The sequence below is a fragment of the Onychomys torridus genome, chromosome 11, assembly GCF_903995425.1.
Source record: "Onychomys torridus chromosome 11, mOncTor1.1, whole genome shotgun sequence".
NCBI lineage: Eukaryota > Metazoa > Chordata > Mammalia > Rodentia > Cricetidae > Onychomys > Onychomys torridus.
The window spans coordinates 2,990,745-3,013,405 of record NC_050453.1 but is presented as its reverse complement, the minus strand read 5'-3'; the positions used below and the strand labels follow the sequence as shown (position 1 = coordinate 3,013,405).

General features: G+C 45.4%; 1 protein-coding gene across 1 annotated transcript in view; it reads right to left on the bottom strand.

Annotated features, from left to right (window-relative positions):
* The window catches only part of Hhat (hedgehog acyltransferase), a 266,168-nt gene that overhangs the window by 63,367 nt on the left and 180,140 nt on the right, over window positions 1-22,661 (bottom strand). The window contains exon 10 of the mRNA XM_036202504.1: window positions 11,476-11,677. Coding sequence (XP_036058397.1) covers window positions 11,476-11,677 — 202 coding nt within the window. The remainder of the gene's footprint in view (window positions 1-11,475; window positions 11,678-22,661) is intronic.

Genomic DNA, 22,661 nt, shown 5'->3' with positions numbered 1-22,661 from the left:
AGTCTCTAGAAAGGGGGTTGGGGATTTAGCTCAGTGGTAGAGCGCTTGCCTAGCAAGCATAAGGTCCTGGGTTTGGTCCTCAGCTGTGAAAAAAAAAAAAAAAAAAAGACAAAGCCTCTAGAAAGAAAATGGTCTATACAAAGAAACAAGAACAGAAATGGCATTTTCCCAACAATAAAGGTAAAAGATACAAGATGAATATCTTCAAATTTTTCAGAGAAATTGCCTTGCAACATAAAATCCTGAATCAGACATCAATAGTGAGGGTAAAAAGAGCTACCTTTTAAGATGTAAACGGTCTCTAGAATGTATTTCCCATGATCCTTGTCTAAGAAAGAACATGCTCCAGCAAGTCGCACAGTACAGTGTGGTGGAGGTTGACAAGCTGGCCCAGGGCAACAGATACAGGGGTTTCAAGGAGACCGGAAAGGCTGGACATCCGATGAACAGCAGGTCCAGAGGAGGTTCTCCAGAAGGCAGCTGACCCACAGGTACATCTGGCCAGGGGTTTCTATCTGAGGGATTTTTCACTCCTGCGGGTGAATCTGGAAAGAAGTAGTGGTGGGAACCTACTCAGAGCAGCAAACAGAATGCAAACTGAACTGGGGTAACAGAGGGGTAAACAAGGTGGTTTGGGGTCCTGCAGTGAGTCACACTTCCCATAGTGACAAGGTAAATGCTGAGTTTTAAGGGAAAGAGGAATAAGACTAAGATGCTGAAGACTCACAAAAGTCAGAAGTCAAGAGGGAGTTAGCATAGACTTGAGAAAGACGGATGTATATTGGGGGAAACGAAGGGGATTCAAAGTTACTGATAAGGGATAGACGGGGGAGTCAGGAGTCAGGGGAGGGGAAGCCTGTGATAACACATCCTGCCCTGAAGAACCACACCTCCTGCCCTGAAGAACCACACCTCCATCGAGCAGAACCAGGAGACACCATGATGGTATGAGAGCCATTTAGGCTACAAGTTCACACTGTAAAGTTCACACCACTATAAAAAACCCACATCTCCGTCATGAAGTTACAAGTGACTCCTCTAACTGCCTATATAAGCCCCACTTCACTCGGACCAATTTTTCAGATTAGTTACCCCATCCAAGATTGTGTGAAACTACATTTAAATTCCAAATTTTGGAGCCTGGAGAGATGGCTCTGAGGGTCAAGTGCTTGTCATTAAGCAAGACAACCTGAGTTCAGGTACCTAGAACCTGCATAAGAGTCTGGACACAGCATGCCTATAACCTCAGCACCAGTAAATGTAACGGGAGGACCCCTTGGGCAGTTAGGCAAGCCAGTCTTACTGAATTGGTGAGCTGCAGGGTCGGCGAGAGACTGTCTCAGTAACTAAGGTGCAGAGTGATCTAGAAAGATCCCCAACAATGACCTCTAGAATGCACAAGCACATTCATACAAGCATGGGTACACACACACACACACACACACACACACACACAACACACACACACACACACACACACGCTTTCTAATTTGTCCAAGAATGGAGGGCTGAGGGCAAAAATGTCACCGAGTCAGATACTCAATAAGCACAAGCCGCCAAGATCTGCAGAGCAGATGGGTAGGTGCTTCATGTGGGGTGGGAGGGATTTATCTAGAAGTATCCTTCGTGTCTGAAATTCAGAATGCTCCTCCAAAGAAATCAGGTAGGACTGCATTCCACTTCCACAGGGTGCCGCTAAATACCTTTTCCTGTCTCTGGTTTCCTTGTCTGTGAACCTGGTAGTATTAACTGAGCCAGAAGGGCTGTTGACACTGTTAAGTACCAACACGTGTGTGACAGAGTCCCAGACAGTGTCCATCTAGCCTTTTCTTTAACAGCCCCTGCTTGTTCCTCAGAATGACAACTCTACACTCCAACCTCTAACACAATAAGACGTGAGACTGGCCAGGCAAGGCCTCTGGTGGGCGAGTCCACCCGCTTTCTTTCCTATAACCTCTGACTTGGGATCACAATACAGGGTAGAAACCACAATGAGCAGAAACAAGGTATGTATCACAGGTGATATCCCCTGAGGAGGTGGCACACAGTGACTTCCACTGCATGCCTCTGACTGCTTTTCTGTGTCCCTGTGTACTTACACGTAAATCCTATGACATGTATGACTTGTTCATCTTCACCTAACACAACGAAAAACATGTTCACTTACAACAGCATTAAGACAACACCATCATTATGCCAACACTGTCACTTTCAAGAGCACAGCCAGCTTGGCGAAGGCCCTGCATCTTTTATATCATGGTCTTTTCTGTCCTCCTTGTGAGACACATTCAAGGGTCATTCTATCATTGACTCCAATCTGCTACATGAACAGGGACAACAGCAGAGGAAGCAGGACTCAAAGTATGCTCTTCACTTTGTGTGGGTAGTTGCAGGCACGCGGCTGCCAGCCCAGCTCATCTCAAACAAGGCCAGCAGCTGCTCGGCTTGCTTTTTTAAGCAGAGTTTATTTCTAGGTCTTTGGAGGGATATGAGATGCTTTAGGAGGATTTTATTTTAGAAGTCCTGTACTCCATGCTTTCTCAGAGCTTTAAAATGAGCACTCACACATGCTATACACACACACACACAGACACAGCACATCACACACACACACACACACACACACACACACTATTAAGATATATTGCACTTAGTATGAGCATATTATTCGGGGAATAAGCAAAGAGCTCCCCCTCTCAAGAACAGGAACCACAGCAGCTCTGGCCCTTCTGCTTCCAGTGGGTTAATTTGGATTTAGTGGGGGGAGAAAGGAGACCCAGCCTTAGGGAAGAGACGCAGAAAGGGCTTCAATGGGTGTGTTCTGAGTTTTTCTTTTTCCCAAGTTCATCTGTGGAGCACCATGAGGCACTGGTCTGAGTCTGTGCTGTGCTCTTAGGTGGGACAACAGCGCCATGAGACCCACCCTACTGCAGCCTGAGCTGAGCATGTCAGAAAAGGAGCTAAACCAAGAGTTGACCCTCCAGGAGAAACTAGACACTGTGCCAGAGCCTGCCCTCCATCAGATGGCAGCCTAGACAAAGGGGGTCCAAGGAACCTGACAGGGGGATTATATTCAGAGTTCTACCTTCTGGACCAGAGAAGTTAAGACTCAGGCTTTGGATCCCACTGAGAAGCAAATGTATAGGCAACAAATTTCACAGCCTGTTTCCAGCTTTTTCAATGGTGCCATGGCAGGGAGACCACAGAGCAGGCATCAACCAGCCATACCCACCCCCTCCAGGAACATGCTGTTCATAAGAACAGGCTTCCCTTTCCAGTCTTAGGAGCTAGTCCAGCATGCTGGCCTCACATATATACTAATATGTTAATTTAAAACTCCTGTTGGGCATTTCCAGATTTCTAAGTGTGGTACTCAAGTCCTTTATATGAGGATGTCTCTCTCCATGTGTTATGTCAGCCTCTGGATTCTAACACAGCACCCAGGTTCCCAAATGCCAAGCGGTGTGTAACAGGGTCTGCCTCCCTCCCCACCCTTCCAATGCTACTTCACATTCATTACGGTTCTGCCAAGCTCAGCTCTTTAAGGACCATTCCCAAGAGCTTGGCTTACACCAACTCCTTCCCTCATGAACATCAATGTTCTAGAAACTTCTTTCTGGTTACAGTGCACACAACACCTTCCTCTGGTCCTCAACTGGCTTGCACATGGCATTCCTCTCAACTCACAAAGCTGCAGTGGGGAGAGATGGGGACTCAGGACTCTTTGCTTCTGCTAGCCCTCTGACTAAGGTCCTTTAGTATCATTTATCTAGTCCTTGGATGACATCACCCACAGTGAGCGCCCCCTCCATGAAATAACCTGTTCTTAGTTTCTGCAAAGCCATTCCTAAATCTCTACCCCTCCTCCCAGTTCCCTCCTTCATCCAACTATGAAGTATTAGTGTGTCCCAGACTCTGTGTAGACTTATGTCTCATCACACCTCTCCTCCCCTCCTCTCTCTCCTCCTTTCCCTTCTTCCCCCTCCCTCCTCTCCCCCTCCCCCTCTCTGTCTCAAACATTACCATGCATCAAAAATACCACCTATATGCTCCCAAATTTTTATTTTTTAGACCAGACCTTTCTTCTGAGTCATACCTGGCAAGGTTAAGTCAATCAGTGTTTTCTGATATTGTGAAAACAAGTTAATTTTTCATACAGGTCACTTCACTACTGACAGAGATAAGCTCTATTCCTCAGTCTTATCATGTCTTGAATCTAAAGTGTCTGCCACTGAGATGGTCTCCTGATGAGAAGCCAAGGAAGATGTGTGTCCATTATAGAAGATGTTGACTAGACAGACTCCCGAGTGCACATGACCAGAAAAACATCCAGGGAACATGAAGGAAGACACAGAACAAGGAACAAGCACAGAACACCATCCAGGGAACATGGAGGAAGACATGGAACAAGGATGGGGACAGAACACCATCCAGGGAATGTAGAGGAAGACACAGAACAAGGAACAGGGACAAAGGGATCACGTGTTATACTTAGCCAAGAGTTCTCCACTATTTGACAATCTATTTCCCACATAAGACACTAAATTTAAGAAATAAAATTGGTCATGCCTAAGTGGGCTCAGTCTTGGAAGGGCTCTGATCCCAACAGGCTTACGTCCAGTAAGCACCTGGTCTCTCCCTGCTGCATTGGACTCAAGTGGAAGAATGGTAGACTAGCTGCCCATGAAGATGGCATCGCTCCTCATAGGCAGGTTTTTTCTGTATCCCTCAGAGAGGCCCTTAGGGCCATGACCTCTGACCACTTAGAAAGGCTTTGTGTTTGAGTCAGCTGGCATCTGTGTCTTGGTTGATGAGTCGGGACCCCACAGAATCAAGTCATTTAAGTGTGAATGTCATTGGGCCTTGTTAGCCAGTTGTCTGCTTGTATTTCAACCCATCACAGTGTGGATGGCATTGGCCCTTTATAGCCTGTCATCTGCTTTCTTCAGCCCATTTATCTGCCGAGTGCAAGGAGCCTCTCTACTTGTTTGTTCAAAAATCAATAAATAAATACAGCCAAGAAGCTGAATGGACAACACCAAAAGCCATGATCTGCTTTCTTTCTGCTGTGCCAGAACTTGAGATCCCTTAAGAACCATTAGACTGATCCATAGTGGTCAATCCTGGAGGCAGGTTTCCTAAGTGAAGCTATAAGCAGAGATTTCACTGCTCAATAAGGGATTCTAGTCAGCTTATTCAGACACTGTGGGGAGAAGAGATGGGCAGAGGGAAAACATATTTAAATCATGCATTGACATGGAGGGAAGACATATTTAAATCATGCATTGAAATGGAAATCAGGAGTGAGTTGGGGTGGGTCAACTTTTGGGGATATGCATTCACCTTTGCAAAGGAATAACCAACAAGCAGCTTGGAAGGGTCTCACTCCAAGGAGAGATCAAATCCAGGCCGCCAGGAAGCAGCGTCATTCCACCAATGCTTTGAAATGCCACCACTAAGAGATTTCAAGGCTGAACCACAAATTCTGACTCCCTGGAGAGTACCGTGTTGGGAAAGAATGAGTTGCCTCAGCAACTTCCCTTCTTCCAACCAGTAAGGGAGCTTGCTGGAAATGCCTTTTGCTAGCTTCCTGAAGGCCTGTATTTCCCAGATTCAGGGCCGATAGGTCCCCTCTTGTAAAGTAGCAGGATATAAAGCAGGTGGCATCTTCCCTATCCTTTTCATATGTGCACGTAGTTTTCACTGAGCATTAAAGCAGCATTTTGCTTTCACTAGACCCATTAGTATCTGTACTGCTATAAAATAATGCCCCAGCACCATGGTCATAGCCCCCTGTCTTCCTGGGTTCTTCAGTGGGCAACCTGCATCGTCCTCACCACTGCACAAACCCCTTTCTCTTCTACACTCCTCAGTGAAGTCAGAAAACATCATTCAACAAAGCCCTGTGCCAAGTACCATGGTAACTGCCATTCTATGTTGTTCATATGAACCCCCGACACCCAAAAATCAGTGAGGGAGATGGGGACAAAACATCAAAAAGTATTTCCTTATACTGGATATATATATATACATACATACATATATATACTGTGACAGCTGGATAGGAGAGACCATGTGATGTCCCAGATGAGTTGTCTTGCCTGAACCAGGACAACCAGCACAGGGGTCACAAACAAGATGTCTACTAAGACAAAGTCTGAAGAGCTGGGATATGGTGGGCAGAGAGGGTACCCTGGGAGATTAGAAGTCTGTATGAGGGAGCTTGTGGGGACAGGGGCCAGTGCGACAGGCTTCCAGACAACCTAGTGAAGACCAGAAGAGGTTGCTGGATCCCCTAGAACTCATTGCAGACCATTGTGAGCTGCCATGTGGGTGCTGGGAACTGAACCCAGGTCCTCTCTGCAAGAGCAGAAGGTGCTCTTTGCCACTGAGCCATCTCTCCAGCCCTCACAACTGGGTTTTAAAGAGAGTGGCATGATTACTAAGAAACATCACTAGGTGATGAATTGAGGGGGTTAAAATGGAAGAAGAGCTACTAATTAGAAGTCATTTGGTTACCAGGCACTAGTTTAGAGGGCTGTGGATTGGGGGGTTCCAGTGACTGAAAAAAAAAAAGTTCAATATCAAGCTAGGAGGCAGAAGAAACAGTACATATGAGAGATGGAAAAGCTAATGGTTTTGTGTAACCTGAGGATGTCACTAAGATAGCAATGGAAATGTCTGAAGATAGGGATGTGGGTGCAGAATCAAGATAGATTCAAGGGAGCCAAGAGAGTGGTTCAGCTACCAGGTGGGTCCATGAGGCAGAGCTCCATTAATGAAGATAGTTTTACACTACTGAAGTCAGGGCTGGAGAGATGGTTCCATGGTTAAGAGCACTTGCTGTCCTTCCAAGGGACCTGTCAGCACTCAGGTGCACTCACAACCACCAGGAACTCCAGTCCCAGGGGATCTGGTGCTGCCTTTTGGCACTTCAGGAAATGTGGTACCCAGACATTCATGCAGGCAAAACATTCATACATATAAAATAAAATTAAAAATTATCACAGTCAAATATGCTATTTAAAAATGTTTTGTGGAAAGAGGGTTATGTTCTAGAACTGTACTATTCAAGATGGTGGCCAGAGACCACAATTAAGCTACCTAGGTTCAAATTAATTAAATAAAATAAGGGGGCTGGAGGGTGGCTCAGGAGCTAAGAGCAGTAGCTGCTCTTCCAGAAGACCTGGGTATGATTCCCAGCACCCACATGGCAGCTCACAGCCATTTGTAATTCCAGTCCTCGGGGATCCAATGTCCTTTTCTGGCCCCTGTGGGTACCAGCCATGCACACAGTACAGACACACATGCAGGCATATGCTGGCTAGTCTTACATCAACTGACATAAGCTAGAGTTATCTTCATGAAGGGAACCCCAACTGAGAAAAACGCCTCCCATTAATTTATTAATGACCCATGGAGGAGGGCCCAGCCCATTGTGGGTGGAGCCATCCCTGGACTGGTGGTTCTGGGTTCTATAAAAAAGCAAACTGAGCAAGCCAGGGGAAGCAAGCCAGGAAGCAGCACCTCTCCATGGCTTCTGCATCAGCTCCTGCCTCTGGGATTCTACCCTCTTTGAGTTCCTGTCCTGACTTCCTTCAATAATAAACAAGGATATAGAAGTGTAGGCCAATAAACCCTTTTCTCCCCAACTTGCTTTTGTTTTTTGGTCATGGTGTTTCATATAGCAATAGAGAGCCTAACCAAGCCAAGGCAAAACACCCACATACAAAAAATAGGAAAATAATTTTCAGTGTTTTAAAATGAAATAAGTCCGAATTCAGTGTCTCAGTGGCTCTGGCCACATCTGAAGTGCCTTGTGTAGCTAGCGACTTGCATGTTACCATAGTGGTCATTTCCACCACCTCAGGAACCTATTGGAGAGTCCTCTTATGGAAGCTGAGGGCTTCCTGTTCATAACAGTCTTCTGGAGAATGTCCAATTGTCAATCAGCCCAACCAAGAAATCCTGTGCTTCTGAGCCCCATCTAAGGCCCTAGGTCTGAAAGTGATATGGAAAGAGAAGGAACAACCACCCTGTTAGCAGGGACCTGTCAATCTGTGTCAAATACCAGCAAAAGATACATGCCATGGTTAAAAAAGAAAAAATAAAACAGGCATGTTGGTTAGTTTTGTCAACTGGACTGGACAGGGTGCCGCACATATTTAAACATCATTTACAGGGGTGTCTGTGATAAGAGTGTCTCTGGGTGACACAGACATTGAACTCTATGTTCTGAGGAAAGTACACTACCCTCTCCAGTATCAGCTGGTCTACTGAAGGACAGGGCTTAAATACTAAGGTCAAGGAAGCATCCCTATGCTTGAGTGTGGTCTGGCTAGCACAGATCTGTCTTCTGACACCGCCTGGAACTTACACCACCAGCTCTCCCGAGTCTGGACCACTCAGTCACATAACCACACACACACACACACACACACACACACACACACACACACACACACACACAGTCGGTTCTGCTTCCCTGGAAAACCCTAAAGAAAATCAGAGCTGGCACAGGCAAGGAAGTAAGCTCACACTGTGAAAACACTATCAGAAAAACTACAGAGATTAAAGTCATATGAAACCAAGTGCCAAGAGGGTGTCCAGGCTTTATTTGGATTTTGACAAAGAGAGGGGAGAGGGGATGAAATCATGGGAAGAGAAGAAAAGGCAATTGGGGGAAGAATTTATTCAAAAGCTTAAGGAACCAGTGAGATAGCTCAGTGGGCAAAGGTCTTCCAGTAGAAGCCTGGAAGCCCAAGTTCTATCACGGGAAACCATGAAAAGGTGGAAGGGGACAACCAACTCCACTATGCTGTCCTCTGACCTCCATATATGCACCACCCACTCACACACAATGATAATAAATATCTTAAAATTCCAGCTGTATGCATTTGGAATGCCAAAGGAAAACAGGGTCTCTTGAACGGTAAGAGACGGGATAATGAGAGAGACTCTAGAGGAGGCAGCAACAGAAGAGCTAGGGACAGAAGCATTACCTGACAGCCCCAGGTCAACTCAGACACTGAGACAAACAGTGGGCCCTACGAAGTTATCGGATGCTGGCCCGCGCTCAGGGGCAGGGTCTCAACAGCCAGGAACACTATGGGAGCTAATATGGTCTGTCAACCTGACAATAGGATCCCCATAAGACAAACCTCTGGTCACATCTTGAGGGAGTTTCTAGATTGGATTAACTGAGGTGAAAAGACCCATCCTGCATGTGAGGGGGCATCATCTCACAGACTGGGGTCCCAGACTAAATGTGAAGGAGAAATGAACTGAGAGAAACAGTTCTCTGCTCTCAGTTTCCAGGCAGCTAATGCAGTGTGACCGACCAACCGCCTCACGCTACACTGCTATGCCTTCTCCTCCACAACGCATCCCTTAAACTGTGAGACAAAACCAACCTTCCTTCCTCACAACAATGAGAAAATTAATACAAACACCATCCAGGCTTCCAGGACAAAAGACAGCTGATGTTAAAAAAAAAAAAGTTTTATAAAATATAGTAACAAATAGTAAATTTAATATTATATGAGAATTATTTCACCAAAATGTATCTAAAGTTATTATGCACCTAGGTGCCTGAATTGTGGGCATAATATCAGATGGGGTAAGCACATGAGGGCTTTGGGGGTCAGCACCCCACAAAGTGGCAAATCCTGTGTTTTGGTGAGTTGAGTTTTCCTCTTTGGTTTATTTCCAACCCAATTTAATCAGCAATAGGTCACACAGAACAGTCCCTTAACAGTTAAGATCCATCAGTTTGTGACTCGGGGCCCACAGTGTTTCATATTCTTCTGTTCAAGGTTAATATTGGAGCCCTCCTGAAGGAACATGGAAACAGAGTGCCCAAGGCCTAGCGGGAAAGAACCCTCTGGATTGCAAGGGTAATCTCCAGGCTTTCAGGCTTTGGGGATGAGCATTCAGTCTTGAGAATAAAAATGTCCTTAAGACATGGCCTTGCATGACATACTGCATAATGCTGCCATAGATTTCACTATTTTCTATAGACCTCATAGATATTTCTTGCCTTCTAGATGCTGGCTACCACTATTGAATAAAATCTTTATCTTTTTTAAGATTTAATTTTGATTATGTGTCTATGTGTGTGTGTCTCTGTGTGTGCTTGTGCATATGAGTGAAGTACCTTTCAGAAGCCAGAAGATGAAGTCAGAACCCCCTGGAACTGGAGTTCCAGATGGTTTTTAGCCTCCACATGGATGCTGGGAACCAAACCCAGATCTAGAAGAGCAGCAAGTGCTCTTAACCACTGAGCCATCTCTCCAATCCCCAAATGTTTATCTGTAAATCTGCATGAGCATACTTGATTTCTTCCAATGTCCTGCTTTGCTGTGTGCTCTGTGTCGGTTTTTACTGAGGTAATACTCTTCTGTGAGTGGCTATCTTTATTGAAACATGCTTCAATATCTCCATTCTATCTCAATGATGTTTAAGATGTATTTGCTTTAGTCTCATGCACTGGGTAGAGTTTATCCACTTTAATCATTTTCCCCCATTGGAATCTCTTGTGTTTTACAGCTTGCCAGGAGAGCAGACACTCTCACATTTCCTTTTGGGCCATTCTTTGGGCTGGCAGAACACTGTTCACATTCAGAAACACTGATTTCCTACAAGATTCCCATGTATCAGCTGCTGCATTTACAAGGCAAAATATACGTGTGATGCTTAAAATATTTACAGAGGGAAACATTCAATTAATTTCCTGGTCACACCTATAGATAAAGAATGCAGCCTTACCCCTCAGCTCTCTGCTCTGCTAGCACCAACAGCATCTATCAGAAATTAAAATGCCAGTATCACTCAGGTCTAGTAAGAACATCTGGGAGGATGGGAACTTGATGCCTTGTCTTCAGGGCGATAAGAGCTGACATGCAGCATGCAGAGTGAGCCGTGAACATGAGAAGCTCCTTAACCTGACAGTTTTACCTCAGGAGAACTCATTCTGATTATGAGATCCACATTGATACAATTTATAATGGAATGATTAGTAATTAAACAAATCATGAAGTATCCACCTTAGGGCTCCACACAGATCTGTTGGCTTGGAGGGGCAGCTGAAGCACCACCATAGCATTCACTGTAAATGGCCATGTTGAGTGTGCATGCACAAACAGAACATGCTTTTAATGTCAATTTTATTAGTTATTTACTCTTCTCTGGATTTTGTATTTTTTCTATAATAAATGCCCAGACTTTCATAGTTACAGTATTCATTTATATATCCACTCATATACCCATCCGACCAACCAGCCATTTATGTAAACAATGGTTTTGAAGCCTCTCCTATGCCCACCCCTGTCATGCTTCCTAGAGACACATAGACTGAAATTGCCTGGCAAGAACTGCTCATATCTGAGTGAATCTAGTGACCACTATGCCCTGCCAAACCAGTCTCTCCTTGCTCAGCTATCCCCTCCCACACAGGCAATGATGGATCCTGCTCACCAAGGTCTCCCGGATACAGGGCATCTCCAACAGCCTCTGGGCTCCACTCTCCACAGTGACTCCCAGCCAGTTGAGTGCTGCCCAGCACCAGAGGTCTTCATAGCTGCCATGCCAGTAGCTCACAAATGCAAACGTCATCGCAGTAGAAAGCAGTGTCCCCAGAAGGCCATGCTGGGACCCACCCAGTGGAATGTACACATACCTGGAGAAAGAAGAGGCTGTGAGAAGCTATGCTAATGGGTGGAGAGATGCACCTGCCTCTCCCTGCTCTCTGGCTTGACTCCCTTGAATACTAGCATTATTGTCTAGGAAGCTGTAGGCCAAATCTTGAACTCTCCACCTCACTCATTGTTGGCAAAATCCTAAACTTGCACAGGGTGTGGCTTTAGGTTAGATGAGCATACATACCAAGGAGCCCTTATAATGGCAAAATTGTACTTACAAGAGGCAAGAGGGGCAGTGATGAGTGTAGAGCTGATGAATGGATATACCCAGCCTTGTAGCCCATAATGGGGCGCCTACTAAGCTGCTGGCATTGGGAAGACACTGACCATCATGGCAAGTGTGCATTTTACAACTCAGACTACTAAATTTATGGTAAAGCCATTATTTAGACACAGTTTCTAAAAGCAGGCCCTTACAAGATAGGAGTGCAGTCCATAAGAAGTATAATGGAGCTGGTCCCAGATTCCCAGGCAAGTGGCCCAGAAGCAATTATAGAGAGGAACTCTGTACTCAACAGGAGTGCTGGATCAAAGCCTTACCTCTGTCCCAGTGCATGGCATCCTCAGATATCTCTCCATCCCTGAGTCACTAATGCCCAGGTTATGAAAATATGGAAGTGCAGAGATTCACACTCCTCTGTGGTTTCTAGGGAAGACCACAGGCCTCGGTTCATTCTGGTCAGTTCTTCTTTGTCCCACTTCTCTCCAGGAGGGGACAAGAGGTCTTTATGATGTCTTCGGACACACTTTACAGGGGTCTTTCTACTTGATTCCTTGAGGCACCATGGTTCACATCTGCCATCCCAGAATCCATCCCAGAATCCTTAATGGCTTAGTATTTGTACTATACATGCATTACTTTCTTATTGTTGAAGAAGCTTTAAAAAATCATTTTTTGAGGCTGGAGAGATGGCTCAGTGGTTAAGAGCACTGGCTCTTCTTCCAGACATCCTGAGTTCAATTCCCAGCAACCACATGGTGGCTCACAACCACCCGTAAGGAGATCTGGTGCCCTCCTCTGCCTTGCAAGGACACATGCAGGCAGAATACTGTATACATAATTAATAAATAAATCTTTTTTAAAAATCATTTAAAAAGAACTCCTTCTCAGAAGAAGCCAAAAGTAAATAAAATTAATCAGACCAAAAGATAAATTGTCAAAAAAACTATGTAAATATTTTATTTGAGATAATTTAAACAATGTATAAAAATTAAACTTATTACTAAGACAATGAGTGGCAAGTCAATGTAATTGGCCCCTCAAACTCTATTTTTCCAAAATTCTGGGGCTAGAATTCAGGATCTTGTGCATGCTGGGAAAGTGCTCTACCATATCCCCAGCCTCTTTCCAACTTCTGTTTTTCTTTATGGTGAAAATGTTCAGAATCATTTCTCCAAGCTTCTCTAAATGCACAGGTTACTGTCCTCAGTCAGCACTGTCAAGTCCCCAAGAAACCTGGCACAAGTTTCACACAGTGCCTGTGGCTGCCCCCAGCATTTCTCATCCTGCCCCTACCTAAACCCTACAAAGACCCTCAAGGGGCTTTGTGTCTCTTCCCCCAGCTTCTGATTCCTACGTAACCCAGCCTTCTTGGTTCCCATGTGCTGTCTCGGTTCTCTTGACCCCCTCTCCTCTCTTCTCTTCCCCATCATCCCCTTCCTCTCATGGCCTAGTCTGTTCTGCTGGCCATGTTCAGTCTGGGCTCTTCGAGATGCCTCTGGCCATTCTTTCCCTCATATCGACAATAAACCCTTCACCTCAGCCGTGTCTTCTCCAGGTCACGTCCTCATTCCCATTCAGTCACCTCACCACACACCAGGACGCTTGGCTTCCTGTTCCAGCCAGATGTGATGGGGACTGCTTCTGGCAGTGCCTGGGGTTGAACTCTAGGTCTCACACAGGACTCTGCCTCCTCCACAGACTCTCCCCTTGACTAAGCTTTATCTGGTCCCTCGAAGCCCCTACACCGTGGCTTGTTGTTCATGCTTGCCTGGCCTACACCGCCCCAAGTGTAGCAAGAATCCCCCTAGGTCAGTTTAGGGAATGTCCCTCCCTGCTCCACCTGATCAGCTTTCATGTCCTGATTCCTCTCCCCTCCCTCAGCCACCTCAGTCAGCCTGGCCACCTGTCAACAACATCCAAGGCCATCCTCTGGCTTGTACACACATGTGCATGCACACACACAAACACATACCTGCACATGCATGCACAGATAATCCTGTAAACACATACACACACACACACACACACACACACACACACACACACACACACCTGCACACACATGCACAGATAATCCTGTACACACACACACACCTGCACACACACGCACAGATGATAATCCTGTGCACACATGCACACACACACACCTGCATACACATGCACAGATCATCCTCTACACACACACACACACCTGCACACACATGCACAGATCATCGTCTACACACATGCACACACACACACACACACACACACACACACACCTGCACACACATGCACAGATGATAATCCTGTGCACACATGCACACACACACACACACACACACACACACACCTGCACACACATGCACAGATCATCCTCTACACACATGCACACACACCACTGTGAGTGCCCCTTCGGCTTGAGCATTTACTTACTCAGCCTTCCAGGCATCGGGGCATTATAAGACACAAAGACCTCAGATGTTCTTGCCCTGGCATGGATGAGCCTCTCTGTGAGACAACAGCAGGTCCTGCTGTGAAGAGACATGCCATATGCCAGGTCCATCAGGAAGGCTTCAGTGTGAGAGAGATGGGGTTGAGGAGACCAGAGGAGTGCGGGAGACTGGACCACAGAGTGTCCCCTTTGGGAGGAATCAGGAAGAGGTTCTCTAAGCAGAGGAAAGAGCTGGACGCTGCTGGCTGGTGGGACACCAAGGAGGGGCCTTGAGCCTGAGAACACCTGTGGGAGTGCAGCTCTTACCTGGAGCTCTGCTGCCCCCTAGAGGCTATGTGGTTATCAGCATGCAATCAGGAGAAGACGTGGGCTGGAACCTCGGCCGGCACTGAGGTATCTAACCCCTTCCCACCACGGTGCTACTGTCAGGTACTGTAACACTGTATGCTTTTAAAAGATGCTCATTTTCAACAGTGTTAAGAATGACTAAAGGAAACATTGCATTATTTACAGACCTGGTTACATGTTAAGACGGTACGCACTAAAGAAAAATAAGCCTCACATGTCAGAAAACCCAGTACAGAATAAAAGCCTGCCATGCCTCCCACCAGTGAGATTTGGCATTGGGTCCAAATCCAAAAGAGACCTGTCTGCAAGCTAGGTAGGGATGCTTCAGTGACTGCCCCTTCCTCATGTGTAGTGGTTTTAAACCATAAGCTCTTACTTTGCTTTTGAAAATGACAGCTGACCAAAAACAGTCTCTGAAAATTCTGAATATTCCAGGAATTAGGAAATTATGATATTGCAGGTCTCCAAAAACACAAAACTTCTTTGTTCCAAACCTGAAAGAGGGTGGACTCGTCACTCTTCATTTCTGGAAGGTGGTAGGTTTGGTGAGAAAAGGGAATAGGGGATCTCTCTTTAATACACCCCACCAGCCTGGTTCTGTGATTAGTAAGAAGACAGGCATGTCTGTCTCAGAAACGTGCACGAGCCACTCCAGATGAGCTGCACAGCCACTGATCTTCTGTGGAAGACACACTCAGCAGAGCAAAAACACCAAGTGTGTGGGACAGAAGCCTGATCCTGCCTGGCCAGTTGTGTGTGTGTGGTCAGTCTGCAGAGAATGCTGATGGAGGGTGACATCTCTCTGCAGGCGCCACCTTCATGCAAACATATCTCACAGAATTAACACAGCATGGGTGCCCCAAACCAGCAGGAAGTTACCAAGAACAGGTAGATGGCATTCACAATTCCTGCCCCTGACTGGATGCCCATGCCAGGTGCTTTCTGCACACTTCAGGGAAATAAGGACAAAGCTTGTTTTGCCCTGAGAGGTCCAAGTTAAACCTAGTGTGTTCTCTGTCACTGTTGTCACATTGGGAGCCGTCCTCGGTGGTAAATGCTCCCCTAATTTGATAAGGTGGGCAGATTAGTCTCCATAGGCATATCCACTAGCCTTTTGGGGGACAGGACCTCTCACTGTAGCCCCAGTACTCTCATGGCAAACTTCCTGCCTCAGCCTCCCCAGAGATGTGACTACAGTTACATGCCACCATGCACTGTCTTTTATTAACTAGGAAAAATAATGCTCCTTTACAAAGATGGGCATGCACTGAAGCGTTCAAGACAACCCAGAGGCAGACCAAAACACATCACTGCCACACTAAGTGCTGAAGCCAAAGCACTGTCCTCTCAGATTACTTTGACCAAGGACAAGCCCACACTGCAGTCCTTCCCTTCCCTCCCTGTCTGCCTGCAGTCTGTGGTCAGAGGCTGATCTGTGGTCTGTCTGTTATGTGAGCCTGGAACTGTTAGTTTTTGTTAGTTGTGTCTGTGTGCTGTGCCTCTCTCTAACCCAGAGCTTTGCTCTGTGTTTATTGAACACAGAAAACACTTCACAGGACTGAAATGAGGAATTCTTTACAGAATCCTCAACAGAGCTTTACAGGGAAAGAAGTTGCTTTACTGACCCTGACTAGCACTCAAGATTATAACAGACATTATCAAGCTATATCTATATTGCCTGCAATATTTGTGGTAAAATTTGTTTGATGGTTGCTTTCAGTCTGTTGGCTGCTTTTAGCAAACGATCACCACAACATATATACGCACATACAATATTCTGGGTCAGGGCATGGAACAGTACATAATTTAAGATTAAAGCTATGCACTAGCCTAGGTTGTAAAAGCTGCTGTGTGGGAGATCTAAAGCAAGCCAGGTTGGTTGCATTGTTCTCTTAAAAGCAAGTTAAACAGGCTGAGTACACAGTAGGCTAGCAGGTTAATTACATAGTCTTAAATGATTTCAAGACATACAATTAACTTGGATCCAAGGTCCAACAAAAGTTCAGTCTTTTGTCTGGGGTCAAGGGATCTTTAGAACAATGTATCATTACAAACGTGTTTGGTCTGGTGAAATCTATTAGTTCTATTAGAACTACTATTGAGTGTAGCGCCAAAGTCGAGGTATAATATTCATTATCAGACAGAAGAAATAATTACCCTCAGAGATAAGGTGCTACAGTAGCCAGACTGGCACCCTGAAGATGTTGTGTCAGTCAGAGGTAGGGCATAGGAAGTCAGTGGGAAGGTGGGTACATGCCTGTGGGCAGTTCCTGTGAGGGGAAAACAGTCTGTCTCTACCTCCCTTATGCCCACCACAAAGAATACCTCACAAATATGCTTGCAGCAGGGACAGGGTAAGAAGTTCATACATGTACATGTCTTAAATCTAGTCTGTTTTTCCTGTTTCCCAGGAAATGCCCTTTGAATTTTCTAACTTTCTCTTTGACCTAGAGAATCACACAGTACACTGCTTCCTGAAAATGTCTTCACAGGGCATGACTTTTCTATTATGGCTATCATCTCAGCTAAATCTAAGATTCCAACAGTACTAAAAAGGTGAGAAAGTGTGAGCCTGTGTGTCTGGTGTGTGTGTGTGTGTGTGTGTGTGTGTGTGTGTGTGTGTGTGTGAACATTTCAGTGTTCTATATTAGCCAGTGATGGTGTGCTAGTTAAATTTCTATCCAAAGGGGCATAGATAAAGGCCTAGTGTTTATTTCTCACAAAGAAGCTAAAGATTACTTATAAAGGGTTTTAAAGAAGGATAGACACAAAGAAGAATATCATTTGCTTTTGATATCTTTCAGTTCAGTACAGATCATAATGCCACTTTAATAACTAGGAAACCGCAGTTGGTTAATGGGCAGCCACAGACTTGATCATTTCCAGGGAGCGAGGAGGAGACCACTTGCAAAGCAGAGTGGATATTCTGAGCCAGGCAAATTCTCTGTTCCTTCACTAAAAGGAGCTGGGTAGAGATTTTTTAGGCAGTTCTGAAAAGTTACCTAGTAAGAATTCTATGTCATGTCTCCCAAAGAAAATTGTGGAATTTATAAAATAAAAGCTAAATCATCCATGGTGATGGTTCATACCTATAATCCTAGCAGGTAGGAAGCAGAGAGGCAGGAGGATTGCTGTGAGTTTGAGGCTAGCCTGAAGTGATGGGTAAAACCCTGTCTTAAAACAGCAAGAACAAACTCAGTCAAGCCACACCTAGCCTATATTTAAACACCCATGTTTATGTCATTAGATGCCCATATTTTTAAAAATCATAATCTTGAAGTCCACAAAGCTGGTGGCTCCGAGGGCTGAAGTGCTATGCTAAGCCCAAGACTATGCTTAAAGCTTAGAGAAACACTCAGCTTGATCTTCAGTCCAAAACCAGAGATAATCCCTTCAGAGTTCTGTTTCTCGGGGCAGGCAATGTTGAAAGTTTGGAAAAGGACAACCCAAGTCAACAGCAAAGTGCTGGACAAGGACTTAGGAGCCAGAGGCAAGGCCTTGGGCCTACTGGACCATCTCAGGACCCCAGAGCCTGTCAGAAGTCTAATCTACTGCAGGGCCTCAGCCAATGTGGACAGAGGGTACTGACACCTTCTGGGCATCTGTGGAGATCAGATAAGAAGGTAGCTCCAGGAGACTCTGGGAAGCTTCGGGAGGCTGGGAGGGGAGGATGATCTGGGAGCCTTCAGGAAGCTCTGGGAGGCTTAAAGAGGCTTCAGGAGTCTCCAGGGGGGTTCCCCAGGATGCTTCTGGAGGCTCCAGGAGGCTCATGTTCCTTCTTAATTGTGGCAAGGATACTTAGTGAGAGATGTGGGCAGTGCCTCGAGTGAGAGGACAGTAAGACCAGGCAGATCCCAGGAATGTTGAGTAATGTTCATCTTGTTGAGATTTGAAACCATTGATGAGTAATGAACCCTCCTCCCTCACCCCTGCCCTGGAAGCACCTACTCTTCCCTCTGTTCCACACATATCAACTATGATGGTTCCTATAAATGGATCATACAGGAGACGCTCCTCTGGACCAGTCGGCTTCTCTTAGCAGAACACTTTCCATGTTCATGCACCAATGTTGCTCCAACAGAGAGGATTTCCTGATTACAGATGAACGCCTACACACTTGCTAATCGGCCAGCAGCACAGGGAATACCTTGCTACTTATTACGGATTGGATCTGAAACATCCTGTCCCCAGCAGGTGTTCTGGAAGACTGTGGAGCCTTCAGAGATGTGAGATCTATTTGTCCAGAAGCAGGCTAGGAGCCAGAGCAGGGCTCTGAAGCAATTGAAGCTCAGCCCTGCATCTGTTCCAGCCTTTGTTCTCTGCTTCCTACCTATACCCTGCAGACAAAACCATCACACTCCTGCTGACAGTCACTGTAGCCACCAGCTCTCCCCTCACGCCATACTGTACCCTTCGAAACTGGGCCAAAATAAACCTCCCATTCCTTCAACTGCTTCTGTCTGGTATGGTGATGAAAAATTGAGATACTATTTTTATCAACAAAAAGGAAGAAACCAAAGGCAGATGAGGAATGTTTCATAGGTGATGGGTATATTTACTCCTCTGAGTCTGGTGTTGGCTTCATAAGTGTATGCATATGTCCAAAGGCATCAAACTTTAAATTAATAGATATAGTTTGAAATTGTCAGTTATACCTCACAAAGCCATCATGTAAATAGCTCCATCACAGAGACAAGCATTCCTGTATCTTCTGTAAGCATGTGAAGGAACCACAGGTTACAGCTTGCTGACTTCAGCATGCTCTCTACTCAGCACCATTAGCCAGATCGAGTCTGTCTTAGTTAGGGTTTCTATTGCAACTCTTATAAGGGAAAACATTTAATTGGGGCTCTCTTACAGTTTCAGAGGTTCAGTCCATTATCATCATGGCAGGATATGGTGGCATGCAGACAGACATGGTGCTGGAGAAGGAGGTGAGAGTGGAGGAGGAGCTACATCTTGATCCCACAGTAAACCAGAAGTGATCTGAGACACTGAGCAGTATCTTAAGCATATATGAGACCTCAAAGCCCACCTCCACAGTGATACACTTCCTCCAACAAGGTCACACCTACAACAGCAAAGCCACACCTCCTAACATGCCACTCCCTATGAGCTTATGGGGGACAATTATATTCAAACTACCACATTCCACTCCCTGGCCCCATAAGTTTATAACAATATCATAATGAAAAAATGCATTTAGTCCAACTTAAAAAGTCTACATGGTCTATAACAGTCTCAACAATGTTTAAAAGTTTAAAATTCAAAGTCTCTTCTGAGATTCATACAATCTCTTAACTGTAATCCCCTATAAAATAAAAATAAAGAGATCACATACTTTCAACATATAATGGCACAGAATACTCATTACCATTCCAAAACATAGGGAAGGGAGTATAGTGAGGAGATATTTGACCAAATCAAGACTGAAAACCAGCTGGACAAATTCCAAACTCTGCATCTCTGTGTCTGATGTTGAAACACTCTTCAGATGTCCAAGTCCTTTCAGCTTTGTTGAATTCAATATGCTTCTTTCTCTTAGGCTAGTTCAACTCCCTGTTAAAAACTCTCCTCTGCAGATATCCCATGGCTCTGGCATCCCCAACATCTTGGGTTCTCCAAGGCAATCTCCCTCACAGCTTCACACAATGGTCTCTCTGGGCCTTCATTCAGGGACATCCCTAACACATGCCTGGTGGCTTTTCTCAGTCATGGAGGAAGATTCCATAAACCCTTTCTTCTATCTTTGAGTCTAAAGCCAGAACCACATGGCCAAAGCTGCCAAGTTCTGCTGCTTATTGGGGCTAGAACACAGCCCCCTTTCTTAATTACATCTTCACCAGTGTACCATTTTCAATGGTTCCCTTCACTGCCTAAGCTTTGCTTTCCTTGAACTTGCTCTGTAGAACAGGCTGGCCTCAAACTCAGAGATCCACCTGCCTCTGCCTCTGGAGTGCTCGGATTAAAGGTGTGCACCACCATACCCGGCTCTAAGCTTTTTTTAAATTCCTTTTCACAAGTTGGAAACTTAACTGGGTTGGATTTTGCCCTGAGGTGACCACTCCCTTTATTCCATTTCTTAATCTGTTTATCTCCTTAAACACTGGACTTAACTCCATTTCACTTCCTGGTGCTCCTTTTCTCCTCAAATTTTACATTTTGTATTTTTTCCTTTCTCAGCTTGCTCCTTTTCATTATAAATCTTCATTTAGAGTTACCACTAATATCCACATGACAGTGTCTATATTAGGCTGCTTTGAGATTTCCTCTGCCAACAGAATTAATCCAAAACTCTTCACTTTAGCCTCAGGCAGACTCTTTGGACAAGGGCAAAAAGCAGCCACATTCTTCACCAAAACATCACAAGAATGATCTGTAGGCAACATGTTAATATTCTTCTCCTCTGAAACCTCTTGAACCAGATGCCCCAGTTCAAATCACCCTCATTACCACTGTATTCCATGCTCCTGCTAGGTCAGCCCATTAAACAGCACTTAAAGCATTCAACTGCTTTTCTAATAATCCATAGTCCCAAGGTCCATATTCCTTCAAACAAAAGCATGGTCAGGCCTATCACAGCAATACCCCAATCCCTGGTACCAACTTCTGCTTTAGTTAGGATTTCAACTGCTGTGAACAGACACCATGACCATGGTAATTCTTACAAAGGAAAATCTATAGGGTGGCTTACAGTTTCAGAGGTTCAGTCCATTATCCTCAGGGTCTCAGTGAGAGGTGAGAACTATGGATTCAACTCACATAGACCTGCTGCTGGTGTTTAATCCAGATGTCATGCAGATGTCCTCCACATATGTAGAGTTGAGGGTGTATTGATGGATGAGGATAAAGACAACCCTACCACAACCCAAACCATCTTCAATACCCTGCAACAAAGGCACTATGGCCCTTCCACCTACGATGCACCCTACCTACAAAAGTCACCTGATAATGTCCCTTGAAATGAATGGTTGCTGTGTGGGTGAGGATGTGTGCATGCATGTGTGTGTGTGTGAGTGTGTGTGTATACACGTGTGTGCACATTTGTGTGCGTGTATGTGTACGTGTGTGTATACACATGTGTGTGTATACGTGTGTGTGTGTGTGTGTGTGCATGTTTGTGTGTGTGTGTGTGTGTGTGTGTGTGTGTGTGTGTGTGTGTGTGTTTTGGTTTGATTTTTGACATAAGGTCTTATTATGTACTTGCCTACTTACTGCATAGCCTAGAATGGTCTTGACTTCAAGGAAATCTTCCTGCCTCTGCCTCTGGAGTGCTGTGGGATTACAGGTATGCATCACCATGCCAAGTTTTCATTCCTCCATTTTGAAGCAACCTGACAGTGCCCTGAAGGTTCAGTGTCCCAGTGATATACAAGCCTTTGAAATAACCCTGAGCAAATAGCCCTAGAAAGATGTCATCTTCAGAACTTAGCAGGCTTGGGCAGAGGGACACCTGAAGGCAGACTATGATGTCTCTCAATGGGGGTTTCTAACCCCTTTTCCAGGCCTGCCTCTATCTTTGGCTATAAATAAGCATGTGAAGCAAGTTCCTTGGAGGTTTGCTTGAAGGGAACAGGGGAAGAGTATATACTCTCTAGTGGTGATGAGCGGAGCCTAATCACTAATAAAAAGGTCCTCAGAGACTCAGTTTAATAACCACCAAGACTTCCTGGCTGCCTGCCTGTCTTTCTACCTTCCTCCTAAGAGGATACTAAAAGCTCTTATAGTCTTCTCCAGGCCACATGAAAGGGGACAGCACACGGCAAGCCAGAAGCCAAGAGGTGAATCTAGATATGTGCATGACTGAGGGATGATATGTGATTCTCTTGCCTTATCGTCAGCAGGGGAAGGTGGGCCCCGGCCTCCCCTTCCCCCAACACACTGTCATCACCTTCTAAATTTAAGGATCAGCACTACACCATTGGATACACCGCTCCTCTCCTTAGCGACTGAACTA